This window comes from Acromyrmex echinatior, chromosome 9 (genome assembly GCF_024713525.1).
Source record: "Acromyrmex echinatior isolate Ae372 chromosome 9, ASM2471352v2, whole genome shotgun sequence".
Taxonomy (NCBI): Eukaryota; Metazoa; Arthropoda; class Insecta; order Hymenoptera; family Formicidae; genus Acromyrmex; species Acromyrmex echinatior.
In genome coordinates this window covers 8,656,159-8,675,503 of record NC_141860.1, presented here as the reverse complement: position 1 = coordinate 8,675,503, position 19,345 = coordinate 8,656,159, and the positions used below count along the sequence as shown (strand labels likewise).

General features: G+C 32.3%; 3 protein-coding genes across 7 annotated transcripts; all 3 read left to right on the top strand.

The window, feature by feature from the left end:
* The first annotated feature begins 1,578 nt into the window (after positions 1-1,578).
* On the top strand, positions 1,579-7,938 carry Rsph3 (Radial spoke head protein 3). 5 transcript variants are annotated; one of them, XM_087409496.1, is made up of 11 exons: positions 1,579-1,716; positions 2,378-3,273; positions 3,957-4,040; positions 5,217-5,298; positions 5,370-5,537; positions 5,647-5,775; positions 5,869-6,072; positions 6,203-6,365; positions 6,528-6,614; positions 6,770-7,071; positions 7,805-7,938. In XM_087409496.1, exons 2-10 carry the CDS (start codon positions 2,477-2,479, stop codon positions 7,057-7,059), a joined length of 2,004 nt encoding a protein of 667 aa, XP_087265622.1. In that variant the 5' UTR covers positions 1,579-1,716; positions 2,378-2,476; the 3' UTR covers positions 7,060-7,071; positions 7,805-7,938. The 5 variants fall into 5 exon arrangements, with proteins under 5 accessions (XP_087265622.1, XP_087265625.1, XP_087265621.1 ...); XM_087409499.1 differs by having other exon boundaries at positions 1,579-1,927; positions 3,960-4,040; XM_087409495.1 differs by having other exon boundaries at positions 1,579-1,927.
* A 6,005-nt stretch (positions 7,939-13,943) lies between these two features.
* Positions 13,944-16,715, top strand: Prdm13 (PR/SET domain 13). Its single transcript, XM_011061270.2, has 2 exons — positions 13,944-14,219; positions 15,178-16,715. Exons 1-2 carry the CDS (start codon positions 14,081-14,083, stop codon positions 16,056-16,058), a joined length of 1,020 nt encoding a protein of 339 aa, XP_011059572.2. The 5' UTR covers positions 13,944-14,080; the 3' UTR covers positions 16,059-16,715.
* Positions 16,716-17,974: 1,259 nt separating this feature from the next.
* ATPsyndelta (ATP synthase, delta subunit) lies at positions 17,975-19,329 on the top strand. The gene is made up of 4 exons (XM_011061206.2): positions 17,975-18,131; positions 18,342-18,476; positions 18,737-18,934; positions 19,008-19,329. Exons 2-4 carry the CDS (start codon positions 18,351-18,353, stop codon positions 19,173-19,175), a joined length of 492 nt encoding a protein of 163 aa, XP_011059508.1. The 5' UTR covers positions 17,975-18,131; positions 18,342-18,350; the 3' UTR covers positions 19,176-19,329.
* The last annotated feature ends 16 nt before the right edge of the window (positions 19,330-19,345 follow it).

The following is a 19,345-nucleotide window of genomic DNA, read 5'->3' as shown; positions in this document are numbered from 1 at the left end:
TAAACAAAAATATTAATTAAATTTGTATTCTGATGCAATTAGTGTGAAATCAACTTTTTTGTTAGAATTCTCTGAAAAACAGATCTGTAGTCTATTTAAAAAATTGATAGAACAATAAACGCAAATACTGTAAGTTATTGTCGACGATCGTAAACAGCTATAGGTCGCTATTTACGACATGATTCAGGTAGAGGTTGACCAATCAGATGATTATGTGTTCATGCAAGGAGAAAAAAACTATTCCATTATTATACTATCTGCAAACTCGGAACATAAAATTCTACTTGCTAAATGTCACTTGTTATTTATAGACTTCAATTTAGTAAATCAATATTTTCTTGAAATATATTAAATATTTTTTTATAACAATATATTACTGCAAAAACTTTAATCTCTCTCTCTCTCTCTCTCTCTCTCTCTTCCCCCCTCCCCCCTCCTTCTCTCTCTCTGTATACATTACGATAAAATCTGAAAAATTTATTGATATTATGCAATTAGTGATTGTGCAAGAATTATATCATTTGTTTAGAATTTGTACAGAAAAATTTTACATTTAGAATTTCTTTGAAGAATAAGCTCGATCCAGCTTTCATACTCCAAACTTCGTGTTTGCTGAGAACAGATTTTATAGTTAGATTAATACGCTGTGTACCGTAAATATCGGATGTAATATACTTTTGGAGCAGCACGAAACCATTATAAATGCGACTGTGATTATACGATTTTATATAAAGTATACAATGGAATCCTTCAATTTTTTTTTAAAGATTTAGAAACTTTAATCTTTGAAATGTAAGAAAAAAATGTATGTATGTATGTATATATATATATACATATATATATATATATATATATATATATATAATTTATTTATTTTATGAGATTGGAAGTAATATAATATATGATAAAACTGTAATTTATATATATATAGTATAATTTAAATATATTATTATAAAAAAGTATTATTATAGAAAATATCATTCATATTCATATTAAGTCTAATTATACTCTGAATCTGAATTTTCATGTATACTATTTGCATAAGTCGTTTGGTAACAAAATGCCTTACTCATCTCGTAATTCATTTTCTACTTACACTTTACCACGCGCGCACATACACATACGTACACTTGCATTAATAAATAACTACTGTTATAAACCAAAGCAACGAGCCATATATCTTCGAGGGTGTTTCAAAAAATAAGAAACCTCGACAAGGTAACAAAAACGCATATGTGTATATATATATATGTATATATAATTTATTAATTTTATAAAAAAAGTATAAAAGAGAGAGTAAGGAATCGCATGCTTGTACTTATTTAGAACATGAGTCGATTGCCAAGCGTTTTTTTTTGCGACAAACCGAGGCGATCAAAAGTGCGGTTTCACCTTGAAGTGTTGCTAGGGTTGGAAGTTTCCGAACAGGTTCCCTAGACAAGTAGAACCCCGACAATATTCCACCCTTCGGTAGACTTAAGCATGCGCAACGTTCGCAATGGTCAGCGTTATTGAGTGGCCGGTCGCGTGAAGATATATGTGCAACTTGGCCTGTGGGGTCTATACGCGGTCGATTCTAAGGACATTGTCCAGTCTCTGAACTCCCCCGCGAGCCAGAGTCAGTAATACCGCGGCTATACTCGGTGAACAGTCACGACGTTTTCCTCGGTCTTTCGCGGGCAACAAAACCGCCGGTTTGGCGCCAGTTTTGATATAGTACGTATTAATGTAAACCGATTGTGAGGGAATTGAAGTCAATATAATTTCGAAGAGTTTTCACTTCAATATTATGAATACGCGAACACTTTCTGCACTTATTTGTAACAAAACACACGTATGTGAGATATTTTTTTATTTATAACTTGGAAACTTTAAAATAATATGCGTCTGGTAATGATAAAAATAAAAGCTGTTTTCAAACGAGTTGGTACGTAAATAATATACATATGTATAATATTGCACTCATCATATCTTATCATCACACTCTTAATTAAATTTATAAAAATTTTCGTATTTTCGTATTTTAGTATTTTTATCAGGATTAAAAAACTTCTTCTCACCATGATTTTTCATCGTAAATTGCTGCAAAACTGCTATTCATATTTCATAATTAGACAATCTTGCTTATAGTCCTCTCGTGACTTCATCAGTGAATAATTAAAGATATAATTACGAACGCCACGTTCATGTTTCAGTTACTATGTTATGTTCTCACTTAGCAAATACGGACAATCAATGAACGATCAATAGACTAAACTTCTGAGACTTGAGATAATAACTTTAGAAATTTTCATGGCACAATTACCTCCTTCTGCATAATATAAACTTATAACGAGCAAAATCATTCAAATAAAATGTAATATTTACATTTTTGAAGGGGAGCGCTCGAAAAGTTAAACACGACGCGTGATTTTAATTCTCTTCGACCAATTCATCATGTCCGCCGCAAAATCGGACGTCTGAAGAAATTAGAAGGATGCCGGCTGGTATTTCGACTCTGGCACCGTCGACGGATGCGGAATCTTTCGATTATGAAGCGAAGGATCCGCCGGCCTTTACAATCTTACAGAAGGATGGCCTGGACTCGAGTTTGCCTCTTTTACACGTCAACGAAGACGATGAGATGAATGCGTCGCAACTTATCAACTTAGAAAACATGAAGAACGCAATGAAGAATAACTTCTGTAATCGCAGACGTATCAGCAAATCCAACGAACATCTGGTCTTGGCTAGTCTACAATCGAATCAAGCCAATCCTCTGAAGAAAAAACATCAAAGTAGAAGTCAAGATAGCTTAACATTAGTTGAGGACAGACCACCTACGGTTAAACCTAGCATTGTCTTATCAACGGAAGATTTCAATGAGGTGTTGAACGCGAAATTAAAAAAAATCCAAGAGCAAGCCGAGGCCGAGCAAGGCCGCAAGTCGCTTAAGAAATCGATCCTACCGCAGAAGAAGCCCTTCATCACGACCGTGAAGACGGGAGAATTTCTAATGCCGCCACCGGAAGTGGCGGCCTTGCTCGGCATAGCGCCCAGCGGAAAGAACGAGGAGGAGGAGGCCGTAGACGGATGTCCTCTGAAGAGCAGGTTCAAATCATTGGTATCGTTAGCCAAGAGACCGGAGGTACGTCACAATAGCCATAATGCCAGATGTCCAGCCGCCCTAAAGGCCACCGTAGATTTTTCCCTCGGCATGATGAACGCCACCACCATCGCCACCGCCTCGACCTTGAACGAGCAGGCAAGAAGGTTCAAGAGGAGTGAACTGACGTAAGTGATGCTGAAATGACGAAGCACAATCGCGTTACAAACGCCATTCATTTGGCATGTCGGTGTGATTGTCTCCCTACAATCAGGGGCGATTTACAGAAAGAGAGAAAGAGAAGAAAGAGAGAGAGAAAAAAATCTGCCATGATGTTTTGCTCACAAAAATCTCGCTATAATACTAAGAAAAATATTATATTCACAGAAATATTTGTCGATTTTTTTTTTTAATTGTATTACATGAAATAGGATTGTCATTTTTAGTACCTTCTATTTAATCATTACTAGGGACACATTTAATAATTATTAATCTCAAATCACGAAAAAATCATCAGCTCCTGTTTCCATTGAATTTGTTTCGTATCGTTCAAAATGACGATATAAAAATTTTACATTACAAGTATTTTTATAAATGTAAATCGCAATATGCATTTTACTTTAATTTTATGTCATTCTCAAACATTAAATATTTACGAAAAAAAATAGACATTGCTGGAATATAATCGATCGGCCTACTAAGCAACTTACAAAAAGAGCTTACATTTCAAATTTAAAAGCATGAAAGATGTCTTTGTTCTAAAAAGAAAAATACCAATTATGAATTCAATTAACGCGCGCGAATAAAAATAATGAAAGGCACGCCGAGAATAAGAAAAAAAATGTAAGAAGAGCGGGAATTGTTTTTCTAGCAGATTCCCGCAGACGCCGCGAGCTTTACCAAAAAAGTTGGAACCGATCGAGGGCATGATGAATATGCTGCCGAGACTTCGCGGGTAACGAAAACACTTTACAAGTGGCACCACACTTATCACTGGTCTTTTAGTCGATAGCAGCTGCTTTTTCCCTGCTTTTTTTCTTCTCGTCGATCTGATTTATTCTCGTGCGTTTGTGGTCGCGTTCGAATTTCTCTTTAGGCTGTCGTCGCTCCTAGTGCACCCCATTCTTGACTATCCATAGAATAGAAGTCGTGTTCGTCAAGAATGAGATTAAAATGACTATTCTCCAGCAATAATTAACTCTAAAATGTCACTTTAGGATCCACTGGATTTAAATTTTAAACGTATATTTCAAATTATGACATCGGATCGTAGACATATCCGTGATATTTTATTGCTATGCGATTGAAACACATGCTTCATTCAAATATGAATAGATAAATGTATCACGAATATAATTTTTATTACAGATAATTTAAATTGTTTTTTCTACATTATAATTTGCTGCGTAGTGACACGCATATTATTTATTATACCTATTTTTATTACACAAAATGATATACATATAATTATTTTATCATGTATATGAATATACATGATATGTACATACACACAGAATTATTTTAACTCAATTACATAAAAAATTTGAAATTGTTTCATCGACTATTATCGATTATTAAATTAATAATACACATATATATTATAAATCTTTAAATATTAGAATAAAATATATTAGGTGTTGGAATTAATTCGTAGCGTTTTACAAGTGATGGGAAGTACTTTCATTAATGTATTTTTTAATGCTCTTGTGAAATAAATAACATTCTTTCATTAAAAACGCTACGAATTAATTCCAACACCTAATAATTAATAATAATTTTGATAATAATTGACGAAATAATTAAAAATTTTTTATATGATTTAATTTAAATATTATGTTTTATCAATTGGAAAAAAATTGATGAAATAAATTAAAAATGAACTAATATAACTTGAAATAGTCATAAAAAATTAATTATATGTTTACAATTATAGCTTTAAGATTATTATAGCTTTATATATCTAATTTTAAAAATATAAATTATTTTGCAAAGTTTGTCGATGTTTGCCTAAAAGCGACGAATTTCGTAATAATAATAATTATTATTACTCAATATGTTCAGCTAAGCTTTTTTAAATTTGTTTAGTGTTATTAAAAATAAGTCTTATTATAAATATAACATTATTTTACAGCGATCACTCAATTCCCTTCGGGAATATTATGTTTGACCGTCGAGTGGTTCGAGGAAGCACATGCGCTTCCATTCCTACTCTTGTAAGCACCTCACTAATTTTTCGAAACAAAAAATCAATTTAACATTTCTCATAAAATTCGTATTTATCTAGATCGATAGGGAACAATCGATAGCAGCGAGACAAGCAGAAGCAAGACGAAGACATTTGGCAAGGAAACGTGCTCAAATGCAAACTTGCGGAGTCGTTAGACCGGGTTCGCCTCCTCCGGTTGCTGGAAGAAAACACGAACCGGTGCAAACGGAGATTTTTCTCGAAGAGGTTAATTAAATTTATTTTTTATATTTAATTATCGACTAATTATTGTACTTTTCATAAAAGCAAGCGAAGTTTGTGTCAAATGTTTAACTGAACATATTGTACATTCAAGCTGATAGAGAAACCAGACGAATCCGAAGTAGCCACACAGACCGATTACTTCTTGGAAAAACCAGTACTACCAAACTATTATCTAGGCGAAATTGGTCAAGACGTTGGCACGCAAATCGAACCCGGGGAAGTACGTGCTCTTAATATTTTATCATAATAGATTATGATGTTTCACATTATGATCAGATCGGTCTATAGAGTAAATGTTGTACGATATTTCCAGCTCTTCGACTACGACACTGAAGTCCAACCGATTTTGGAAGTGTTGGTAGGCAAGACTATTGAACAAGCCCTAATCGAAGTTCTGGAAGAAGAGGAAATCTCTGCTCTTAAGGAGCAGCAGAGAAGATTCCTCGAATTGCGCATGGCTGAGAAAGCTGAAGAGCAACGATTAGCGGAAGAAGATAGAAGACGTAGAGAGGAGAAGGTATCGATTTTCTATTTTGATCTTTTAATATTTCGGCACTTTTAAGTTCTCTATTTATTTGCTTTATTTTATCATAAATAAAGAGAAAATATTTAAAATGTAAAAAAGCAAATTAATTTCCAATCTGCAGGAGCAACGCATGAAGCAACATGAAAAGGCGATGAAAGCTCAAAAGGAGACTGAGGAACGAGTCGCGGCTGCAGTATTGTTAACAGGATATATTGCCGAACTTTTACCTGCGGTTCTAGAAGGTCTGAAGATGTCTGGCTATTTACTGGATGAAATTAAGGCTGGTTCGTAATAATCTATTCAAATTTAATAACCATAAAAGTTCCTTAATTTTTATTCATTTATCGATTTTATCTTTAAGCTCTTGTTCCTTTTTTTTTTCTTTCTTCAGCTCAATCATCTTGTTCTTTATTTAGACAATAATGTGCCATAAATATGACTTTCAGATGTCGAAGAAGGTTTCATGCCGTGGTTAATGAAAGAAGTCAAAAAAGAAATGGGTAACATGATTGAAAGCAGAGAATTGTTAATGGGTAAGGCTGAGCTTTGGAAAAGTAAAATTTAAAAAAAAAAATATTCATACTTTTTCAAATTTTATTTTAAAAAATCGAACATAAAAAAGAGATTTATCTTTATTATAATTTCCGATGAGCACTGTATATGCAAATATACAACGATCATTTTACAGAAATAATTAAAGAAATCTTGGAGAACCGCGCGCAAACGTACAGGCAGCTTGGTGAAGAATATGATATTTCAAGAAATAAGAAATTAGCAAACGTATATAATTTGGAAGGAGGTGAAACTGATAGCGATTTCGTGAATTATGAATCACCCGCGCAACCGTACATGCAGCTTGATGAAGAATACGATATTTCAAGAAATAAGAAATTAGCAAACGTATATAATTTGGAAGGAGGTGAAACTGATAGCGATTTCGTGAATTATGAATCACCCATGGCAGAAAACGCAATTTAGCATGATAATTTGGTATGATATTCAGTATATGTTTACAACGTAAAGATTTAAAATGTAGATTGACAGAATCAAAATTAAAATCTCAGCAAAATTTTATTTAACAATTAAAACAAAATTAAAATAAAATTAAAATATGAAATAGTAACCAAAAATGTAGAAAATAAAAATTATTATTGGATCATAAATATTTAGTGATAGTTTGATGATAATTTTTTGATAATTTTTGCTATCGTTAATTGTATTATCGTGCAGTTTTCAGAACATTAATGATGTTAGAAAATGAGCAAAACGTAGTTAACTTTTGGATAACAGGATTTACCTTAACCAGCACAAAAGCAATATCCGAATCCGGTACCTTCTACATTAAGCAGTATACACAGCTGTGCAACAAATCCATCTCCTTCGTTTACACCCTCTGACAGGTCACCGCAGCGCTCGCGATCCCTATCGCAAACAGTAACGAGAAAGACCTATCAGAAATTAATTATCGATTCTCGAAATCAACGCGGTATAATCTCTCTCGCTGACATAAAAAAGATGCAAGAGATAAAAATAAGCTTTGTCAAAATCAATTTTTATCCCAAACTAATCTTACTAAATAAAGATTTTTTTCTTTGCTGAGATCTTAATACGCATTATAATATAATATGTATTACAACATTGTAAAAGAAAAATATTTTTATGCAGTATTAATGTAATTGTAATATATATGAAAATATAATTTGTCATTTATTTGTCTGTTTAGATTAACATTGAAACGCTGCACAATGCTTTCAAGAATAAGAAGCCGATTACATTCTAAGACATAATTTATTCATGTAATTCCGAAGATCCAAAAATTTAAGTACATATTAAATAAATAAAAGAACATAAAAAGAGTTTAATACGTATATTTTTTATTACTAAAAATTACTTCCGTTAGTAACTTTTGTCGAATTAGAATATTTTCATTTTTTAATGATAACTTACGATCTCAAGATGAGATATGTTCCCCCAAATCAGTTGTTTTAAAATTCGCTTCTAATTCTTGTGGATTATCGTACTAATCCATACTGAAGAGCTAACACAGCTGAGACTACTTCTTCTACATTGAAAGTAACAAATGTTATGTCACTAAAACGGGATGTGTTTTTACACTCGCTATTTAGTTAGATCAGACTATTATTTCAAGTAATATAGAGACTTCAACAAGAAGCGTACATGTAAATTAATTGTATTGAAAAAAATAATTAAAGATCTTTTAATAGTCTGCTAAAATATGAAGAAAATTAAGTATATTAAGTCCAGAAAGAAAAACGTATGTATGTATAAATTCTATTAACATCCCCCACATACACATTTCGTATTTCTTGTACTTATTCCCAAATATAACATTTTAAAAAATATGTTTATCATTAATATCAATGCACTTTTGTATTCACACATTTGAGATACGACATACACTGAACATCAGAGATCATTTTTGAGATTCACCCTTAGACACGATCATAGGCCACCGATACACCGCTAGAATAAAAAACCTGTCCGCTCCAATCAGGATTAGACCGATCGTAATGGGATGAGGTTTCACGCTGAATTGAGATCGGCACAGTTTTAAAAAGCCACCCACCCTCTTTAACTAAGCCCTCGCGGGTGAGGGGTAGAATCGGAGTGAGACAAGGGGACATATTGTATTGGATTAAATTAAGCAGGGGGACTGCTTTCTCGTACCGTGCATTATATGCACAAAAATTGTGTGCCAAGTGAATCGTGTTTTTCGAGGAGAGGGAGAGAAGACGGTCTACCGAATGCTGAACGAAGAGGGGTAAGAGTTGTCCAATGCACCAGGACTGGTATACCACGAGGGCTCCGACATTATTTTGTCATGTGACCCGTGTCATCTGCACCTTTACGTGATTTTTTCCTCGCTGCGAATACGACACGTGCAAATTTAAAAACACCTACTGTAAAAATACGAGTCAACGTGATTTTTCGAGCAAGATATATTTTTCTTTTCTAATTTACGGCTTTTACGTCAATATGTGATAAATATTTTTAAAATTTATTATATCGTGTAATTCTATATTTTATAAAAATATCTCTGCTGGCTATTGGCTCGAGTGAAAACGAGACACTATTGTATTTTAATATTTACCCGTGGACAATCATGTGAATTGGATTGACTCTTAAAATCAAGTAAACAGTTCCTAATGGTTAAATACTGCCTCAAACGCGGGGCGCGTGATCGGGATGGAGAATATCTGTGGGGTATTCAGTGGTCACGTGTCGTGTTACATGCACTCTGCGGGACACGAGCAATATGTCGACGTGGCACGTGAACAGCGGAAGTGCACTTTGACTTCTCTTGCATGGAATGTAATGTAGAAAAATTTGCAAAGTTTCTTTAAAAATAAATCGATTACATTAATTTAAATTACTAAAATATAATAAAAAATGTTCTCCTTGTTCAAAAATGTTCATATAAAAATTTTGTATAGAGAATTAGATATACTTATTTAATTATTATAATATTAATTTATTATACAATTAGAGTAATTGTTAATAAGTCATGATTGTAATAATTATTCCAGCATATTTTCGTAGCAAAATGTAATATAAATTCAATATAACTCAATATAAATAAATGAAAATAAAATTTAAATTTAAATTAAATTTAAAAATACTATAGAAGACAATTCTTGATAATCTTTAGATAACTGTTGTTTATCCGCTAAACTAGTCTAAATTCGCTAAACTAGTCAGCCTAGCTAGCGCGATTCGCAGCGAATATTAATAATACATAAGCCACAGTCTCGTTGGAAGCAGCATTAGACTTTTGACACTTGCAGAACCGAGACGAATCATCTTTATGACCTCCCGCAAAGGATCATAACTCAGAATGCAGTAAAGGGACACAGAACAATGAAATTGGTTCCGTCTCCCCGTGGCAAAAGATTCCAAGTGCACGCACATCTCCCATTAGCGACACTGCGTTTACGTACTTTCATGCAAATGTATGCAAAATGTATTTATCGATAACGACGATATAATATAGAAAGTTCATAATATTAATATATCATTGTATCAATTTGCTATATTTCATTGATTACGAAATAATATAATTTTCTTTTTTAAATCTCAATACTTATTCGCGAAAGAAATATATCGCTGAGTACTGTTCAAGATTTAATATTAACATAATAATTATAACAATATAATTCAAGAAATCTGTATATTGTATGATATTAATAATATTATTTATTATTAAAAATATATCATCTCCAAAAAATATTATATATTCATAATTGATTACTTTCTAAAATTAATTCCGTTTCTCTTTATCAGAAGCTTTTCTGTTTAATATATAAAAAGGAATGTCCTAGTTAGAACTGAACAGTATGTATTGCGTTCTTCTGAGTATACAAGGCCAAAATGCACTTGCAGTCTCCTCGTGCATCGTCACACCGGGTGCTTGGTGCACGGTTTGGTGCGCGAATACAAGATCGCGGAGGGATGTTTCCGCGTAGGCTTATTTTGAACATCCCACCCATAAGGGTGCAGCGATAATACGTAGATGATAATCGCGATATTAATATCGCATTGGGAAGCGCACACATGCGTGCAAGGGGCTCATTGGTCACGGCGGAACACTTGCTCGCTTGCTGGCTCCGCGGTTGTCTGAATTGCACCCTGATTTTAGAAAGAGACGATCAGAGGGAACGACCCTCCACTGTAGTGCGAAGCGACAAACGAAATTTATCAGGAAACTGCGAGAAAGATAAGTAAATAAATAATATTATTAATATTCTATATGATAATTTGTTTAAGAAATTATTGCAAATTATAATTAATTTGCTGAACTACTATATTAATTATTAAACTATTTTATACTTAGGTTAATTATTACATTGATAACAAAAAGATTTTGACAGAGATAAATATAATAAATATCATAGTCAGAATATTCAATAATGAATACTTCTTCTATGTAACTAAATTTCGTACTCTAGATTTTCCTAAACAGCTACGCCTTTACTAGCAAGGTACACAAATCTTTCATACTTCTGTTTTCTACTCACGAATCGTGCAGAGGAAACACTTGCCGTGTACATTTTAGGGCGCGATAGAATGGTGAAACACTCGTGCTCGAGTTTCCAGCGATCAGGGAGGGGTTGGTACAGGGGATGGTGCGGCTTGTGAACACTCGTGTCATTCCCTGTTCCGACATCATACACGCGGATGAATCACGTCATTCATGAAAGAGGTACGCAGCCTGAAGGAATCATGCCCCTTTTCTGGTTTCGAATCAGACTAGTAAGTTATGTGGAGCTTCGAAAGCACGTATCTTAAGAATTCACGAGCGATTATTAAATTAAATTTAAAGTCGAGCGATTCATAAAGTGAATAACTAGATACAAAATCAAATATATATGTATATAAAAATATATGTATCAAATATATATGTATATCAAATATATATATTAGTATAGCGTAGCGTTTTTAATGAAAGAATGTTATTTATTTCACATGAGCATTAAAAAATACATTAATGAAAGTACTTCCCATCACTTGTAAAACGCTACGAATTAATTCCAACACCTAATATATATATATATATATATATATATATGTGTGTGTGTGTATAAAATCCGTTTTTATTCATTTTTTAAATAAAAACTTAATGACATGCAAAATTTACTGCTTTGGGATTTGTTGCAATATTCAATTGTGCATATTCACTTAACCACATGAGTGATTAATCTTATCTCTAAAACGATAAGTACATCGTGTCCAGCGAAAAGCGTTTTATAAGATCATCTATTGCGTACAAAAAAAAAGGAAGAAAGAGGGAGGGAGAGAGACATGAATTAGCGAGATAGCACCGACTACTAGGTGTATCAAGATCAACGGACGATTAAACAAATCCGAACGATATCGCACCTACGCGATCAACGGCTCGGACCACCGAGAAGAATAAGCCACTTAATTTCCTAATCAACCGTTGATTCAGATGCACCTTTCGGTCGATCCCTCACATTGGTAGTATGGAGACGCATAGTGGCCGCAGCTGAGCCAAACAATGTCTTTTCACATGAGGCTTTTATAGCCCTATTGAGTATTGAAGGTCCGCTTTTACCCTGCCGATCTGCAAATTGCACTCTTCGTTGCGTCTTCATCAATATCGCGACAACTATACTCTGCAATAATATGATGAAAATCAAAACGTTGGTTATTAGTTACAATTACATTAATACAAGAATACCTTGCAGTATTTTGATGCAATGCAATTTATATTTAAATTAATTTTATTAATAAATAAACATATATATATATATATATATATATATATACATATATTCAATTTTTAATTATTGCTTCTTTATTGGCAATGTATGTACAAGACCTGTAATACCACGTGACGAGAAAGTAGAAAATTCTTTGCAGCAAGCAGAAAATCCCCAAAAAATGAACCTACAACCAGTTAGCTCCTCCCATTCCATAGTTCCACCAACATGATTCGCAAGCTACCGAAGGGCCTGTCTACTGCCGGCCTTAAATACAATTACGTGTCTACTTATACAGAGAAGGATAGAGGGGAGAACACACGAGGCCAAACCACTGACCAAAATCAGGCACCACCTCCAGTACAGATTTAAAGCATGCATGAAATGCTTCTAGTTAGTTGATATCTTAACTTCATATCATGCGGACCATTAACGTACAACAATTCAAGGTGCGCCTTGAAAAAACTTGGTATTGTGACAATAAACATATGCGGATGTTTGCAAAACTGTGTGGAATATTATAGTGTAATTTTAAGTTAAATATTTTTAATATAATCAGAAAAAAATTCTTGCGTTTCTCGAAGTTTAAAGAAGACTGATCGAAGAAGAACTAGAGTTTGTGAAAAGAATTTCAAGGTGGAATAGTGTGTCTTAGAATAATTGTTCTACACAAACTTTTAATAGAAACGTGCAAGTGATGTATCCTATAGTATCGGAGATGATAACTAAAAGAAGTGGAGAACCGGAAAAAAATTTATCTCAAAAATATCAAATACAAAACCACTTAGCGCAAGGATATATTAATCTACCCATGATCGGAAGACCAAATTTCTTTATGAGCAGACCACTCGTTCGAGCCGCTGAACTTCTTAAAGGAAACTCCACGACGGAAATGATCCCTGTCAATACATTGTCTGAAGGAAGTACATCAATCATTCAACATGTATGTAATAAACATTCTATTTTATTTAGAACTAAATTTATGTTTTGAAAGTCTTGTTTTAACAAAATATTTTCGCGTTCAACGTTCGTAATGAGAGTGATTTCAATGCGTACGTTAACCCTCTAGGAACAGCATCGATTTGTAATTAAAAAAAGTTCTTTTTACTATTTTTGCTTAAAAATGACTTGTTAAATAAAGAATCTATCAATATGTCTGTTCTTTTTAGTTAAAGTTCTTGCACGCTTCATCTTTCTTCCTTTTCTCTTCACGTTGGAAAAAAAAAGAAAAGATAAACATGTAAAATCAGCTAAAAAGAAGAAGGCCTTATATTTATATAATCGATATGTATCGATCGATATGTGCACGATCTGCCTTTCTAAAGCAAGTAGAAGCACTATATACGCGGACTGTGTTTCAAAATTTAATACTAGTATTAAAAATCTGTAGTTTACATTACGTGCACTACAGATTTTCAGTATTGGCAGTAAATTTTGAAACACAACCTCAGTGTTTAATGCTATATATTTCTATCTTCAGGTTCTTAAGTATAATTAATTTGCACAGATCTCAAATTTATCTCGAATTTAATTTTAAAATGAACGTTATAAACACTCGTTCCTAGACAGTTAAAGTAGAATCTCTCATAAGATTTCAATTTTAACTGAGAATCTATTAAATATTAATGTTCTAGAGTGTCATTGAAATTATTGATGTTGGCGGTCGTCTTCATTGCCTCAATGGATCTATAAGTCCATCTTGCTGGTTGAAAATCATCACCTTGGCGACAGATTTTCAAAACTACAATGTTCTGCTAATGATTAGCAATGACGGACTTGTATTAAAAGCAATAAAAGATATAGCAGTAGGAGAACCGTTATTAATGTGGTTTGAAGATTGTATTTTGACTATGTTGAACATTCCATTTTTAACACCGGTCAATTGCAATATTCAAGGTAGGAAAAAATGTCTCTAAGCTAATTTAATTTTTTCGTGTGATATATCATCGGTAAACTTATTAATTTTAATCTTTCGTTAGTTTTCTACTTAAACATTATCCTTAATAATTTATAACTATTAATTTTTTATCATTAATAATTCCTACTAGTTATAAGTTTATCATCTGGAGATATTGGTCTCTATTGTCTCGGCGCTAAGCTACGCGCAGCGACACTGCTGTAGCTACTTTATTTGTAAACATAATCTCACAAGTCGCGAACTGGCTAACTATGGTAAACTATGTTTACAAAAATATAACAAATATATAATTTAGAAGCATACAAGTGTACAGTTTACTGGAGATTAAGTGTTATCCATTACTACCTACATGGAGAAATTAAACCACAGATCAATTTATAAAATTTACAATCTAATTTACAAAAATGTGTGTACGTATGTTAAATTTATATATAGCATCAAAATTAACCTAAATTAAGTTACCATATATAGCTATATATAAATTAAATTTTTATATTAAATAAGATTAATAAATATATTAAATAAGATACTAACTAATTTCTAATTAATGCTAATGTAAAATTAATTACAATGCAGTAGATTTTTCATTGTTATTTAAAAAATCTAATTATTTCATTATTATTATTTTAGATTAAGAAACAAAATTGATTAGAAAATTGATTAAGAAATTGCTTAGGAAGTGAAAAATAAAAATGCTATTAATAAAATTTTTTTTAGTCGATCATATAAACAGTCTAGCATAATTGATGTAAGTTAGTGATGGCGTTAGTGATTTCCTTCATTTTAACTTATTATTATTATATCTCACCATTAATTGTCAAGATTGTAACTAAGTTACAACATATGAAAGTAGTGCAAAATAAGAAATGTATTATATAAAAATTAAATAAGCTTATTAATAAAATATTTATTAATAGAAGGTTATTTAAATTACAGGTCAGGTTTACACGTGCCATAATTGCAACAGCTGCTTTGATCATCCAAATCCTCTGAAGCTACATTTGGCATTGGATTGTAATCGAATGGATAATAGTTACATTTGGATGCTTCTGGCGAATAAGATCATTAATTCCCCGAGAACGGATTTATCCTTCAGCCAGTATCCAAGAACAAGTTTCACATTTGAGTTAAAACCCTTGCCTGTTTCTAGACCGACTGATATTCCAACGTATCCAGTGCAAACAATTGACACTACCATTCGCTCATTAAGAAATGATTCGCCATCCTCATCGAATCAATTATCATCCATATCTTCAAATGGTCCCTCACCGATACCTCCATATTCTTCAATAAAATCTCCAACGATAGAAGTTTTACCGAATTCATCGACTTACGAATCATCCATCGAACATATAACAGAGAGAAATCGTTATTTGACTTTGAGACCCTACGAAGCTCTGATACATAGAGATATCTACAGAAATAGTTTCATGTCCTATATGCGTCCCAGCATACAAACAGAATCCAAGAAAGATCCCGCGGAAGTGGAGACAATCGCCAGCGACATGGGCAAGTGCGGTGCTGGATACAGATGTATATTTTGTAATAAAATATACTCAAGAAAATATGGATTGCGAATTCACATTAGAACACATACAGGTTACAAGCCTCTGAAATGTGATTTTTGCCATCACAAATTCGGAGATCCTAGTAATCTCAACAAACACGTAAGATTGCACGCAACAGGAGAGAGTCGTTATAAATGCAATATGTGCAATAAAGTTTTGGTCAGAAGGAGAGACTTGGAAAGACACATAAATTCCTGGCACTCGCAAAACGCTAATGTTTCCAATGCTGAGATCAATAACAGAGATTAGAAAAAAGCCAAGATTACAAAACAAGAATTTCACAGCGTCTCTTTAATGAGTATTATGGTTTCTAATTATTTTGGAATTAAATATATGATCTGATTATTTTGTTTTTAACACAATAGAACATTTTTCCATTCAAAATTTTTAGTGTCGTATACGTGGACAAATTCGGGTATCGAACTTAGATTTTTCGCAGACAACTGCGATCTTACGTACAATCTTTGTTGAGTGATTTTATGAGACTTTATCACGAAAAGAATGCTAAAAGAATGTCATTGTCTGTGATAAATAAACTATTTAAAAAAAAACCGATAATCGTAAACAATGACATTTTTCCTTAATTCTGAACCAATTAGAAATATTAAGATGTTAAATAGAAGGATATGTTATTTTGAAACTAATTTAAGAAATAATATCGTGTTCCTCGCTATTTCTTAACAATTTCATAGTAACTATTAAACTTTCAACATTTAAAAATTCCCAGTTATAAATAATGTAAATTTAATAATTATAAATATATTTTTATAACTTAAATCAAATTATAAATAACCTATTTGTGAATATAGCTTTATACGCATGTTAAACCGATTTCTCTAATACAGATTTCAATAAAAACTAGTTTATGTATTTTATTGTAAAATTGTTGTTGTTAAAAATAAAAACTTATGTACATCATAAACTTTTAAATGTTTTAAATATATTTTTTTGTATCATTTTATGTTTATATTTGATGGTAATTCTTAAGTATTTATAAGAGACTATAAAGTTCATGAATTGATTTTTTTTAATCTAAAATTGAAATTCGAATATAACCAGACAAGTGATTTTTGTAACATAGCTATTATATTGCATTTGAATAGAAAACTTTTGTGCTGAAGTATTTAAAAATTATTTAGATACAAATATGAAAATAATTTGTTGGACTATCAAAATAATTACATAGAATTCAAGATGATTGCTAAAATATCAAAATGTTATACAATATTGTCGATTATGCTTGAGCGTTCTACAACATTATTTTCAAATTTATCTAGTTAAATTTTTAAATACTCTAACAAATTATTTTTCCGTGTTCACGTTCTTATCGATAAAATATAGTGACCACAGTTGTAGTAGAAAATCGCGAACATTGCTAATTAAGATTGTATATTTCGATAAATTCATATAAATAATAATATAATTTATGAAAATTTTATTAGCCAACGATACTATGATCGCATGAAGTTTACTTGACAAAACTGTCATATTACTGCAATATAGCGTATATATATCTAATGGATTCTTCATCAGAGTTTAAAAAATTAACAAATCCGTCACTGATATACATAATTAGCTTTTGCGTATACGTCTGTAATAATCGTAAAAAAATTCACTCACCAGTCGCTGGCATTATGTAGGCACTCGAATCTACTTCAGCGGATGGACTGAAAAAAGAAAGAGATAAAAAGGGTAAGTATTACAAATTATGAAAAGCCTACAAAAGTACTAAATTTAAATAATTAGAAACATCAAAAAAGACCTTCTGTTTTGTACATCAATCGTCAAAATCCTTTGTTTACGATATATTCAAATATATCGCTTCGACTCTGATCTCACATACAACTTTTGCACAAACTCCAGTCAGCCCACTCTAAAAACATCTTTTTAGCTGAATTTTTTGATTCGTCTTTTCTCTTTTTCTCTGCAACTTGGAGAGAAAAAGAAGAAAGGTAAACTGTGCAAGAATTTTAGTTAAGATGATACTTATTACCGTGTCTCCAAGAGTCGGCAAAGTCGTATATCGTACGTCAAAGCCCGTGCGTTACTTACGTCTATAACTTAAGTCTCTAAGTAAGCATTACAATTTTTGTGCTCAGACTCTTAGAAGGAACAAACTTTAAGTGCAGCAAGTGCAATGAATTTCCGAAGCGATGTCAACGACATCTGTGATACAAACTCTGAACTCGAGCGACAACTCTCGTTGTCGCTTCATTACGCGCGATCAACCAGGTTGTAGGAATCATCTGTGATCTTACTATACGTTTATGATATTCGCAGAATTTGACAGAATTTTAAAACGCGGATACAGACGATTATAAGGTGAGCACAATGATCTTATTGCAAACAAAAAATGTAAGGCCTCGAATGATAATTTGAGTCCACTCGCACTCAAACTATCATTCAGACACAAATGCTAAAAAAATGAGGTTATCCGGGTATCCTGTGTCTATGATGTAACAGCCTCGCCAATGTCACTATGTTAAAAGAAATGTATTTTTTTCTGTAAAAAAAAAAATCAATCTTTTCTAGTGTGCCGAAATGTCTAATATCGCTCGTACATTGCGTCCTTTCTTGAGATGCGTCCGTAGTCAGAGTCATCAGAGAAGAACCTATGCAGAAGCTGCAGCCAACCAAATGAAATTTACGTTTGCTGGTGCTAATCAGGTATGAAATAAAAATTGTATAAAATGATAAAGTATAAGAGCAATTTTTAGCAAGAGACAAATATCGTTCTATCTTTGTCACTTTCTGAATGTCAAAAAAAATAGAATGACGCTTGTGTCATCAAATGGAAAACACAGTGAATCACTTCATTTTCAACATTAACAAACAAAGATATATTCATTATATAAAACTGTCTCTTACTAGAAAATAATCATAGTCATAATTATGCAATAATTAATATGCTCTTTCTTTGTCATCAGGTGTTCTATGATCAAGCTGTAATTCGACAAGTCGATGTACCTTCCTTCTCAGGTTCCTTTGGTATTTTACCAAAGCACGTGCCTACATTAGCAGTTTTGAAGCCTGGTGTAGTTACAATTTACGAAGAGAATGGTTCGTCCAAGAAAATTTTTGTTTCTTCCGGTACAGTCACCATTAATGAAGATAACAGTGTACAGGTATATATAAAAATATATTTAATGTAAGAAATTTCTTCATTGAATTCTGCAACAACTTTTCGTTTTTCTATAGATTCTAGCAGAGGAAGCCCATCCAGTAGAACACCTTGATAATGCAGCAGCAAGAGATATTCTTAATAAAGCTCAACAAGAACTTTCTTCAGCAACATCAGATATAGATAAGGCTGAAGCAGGTATTGCAGTTGAAGTTGCAGAAGCACTTGTGCAAGCTACACAATAAATGTTATAATGTGAAATTACATATATATATATACATACATATACTTCGACACGCTACCAGTTAGAAAAAGGCATGTGTTCAACATGTTTATCATAATATTGTTGTATAGTGTAACAACAATAAAAATATATTAAATCATGTATATTTATTAAAACATTGTGTCAAATTTT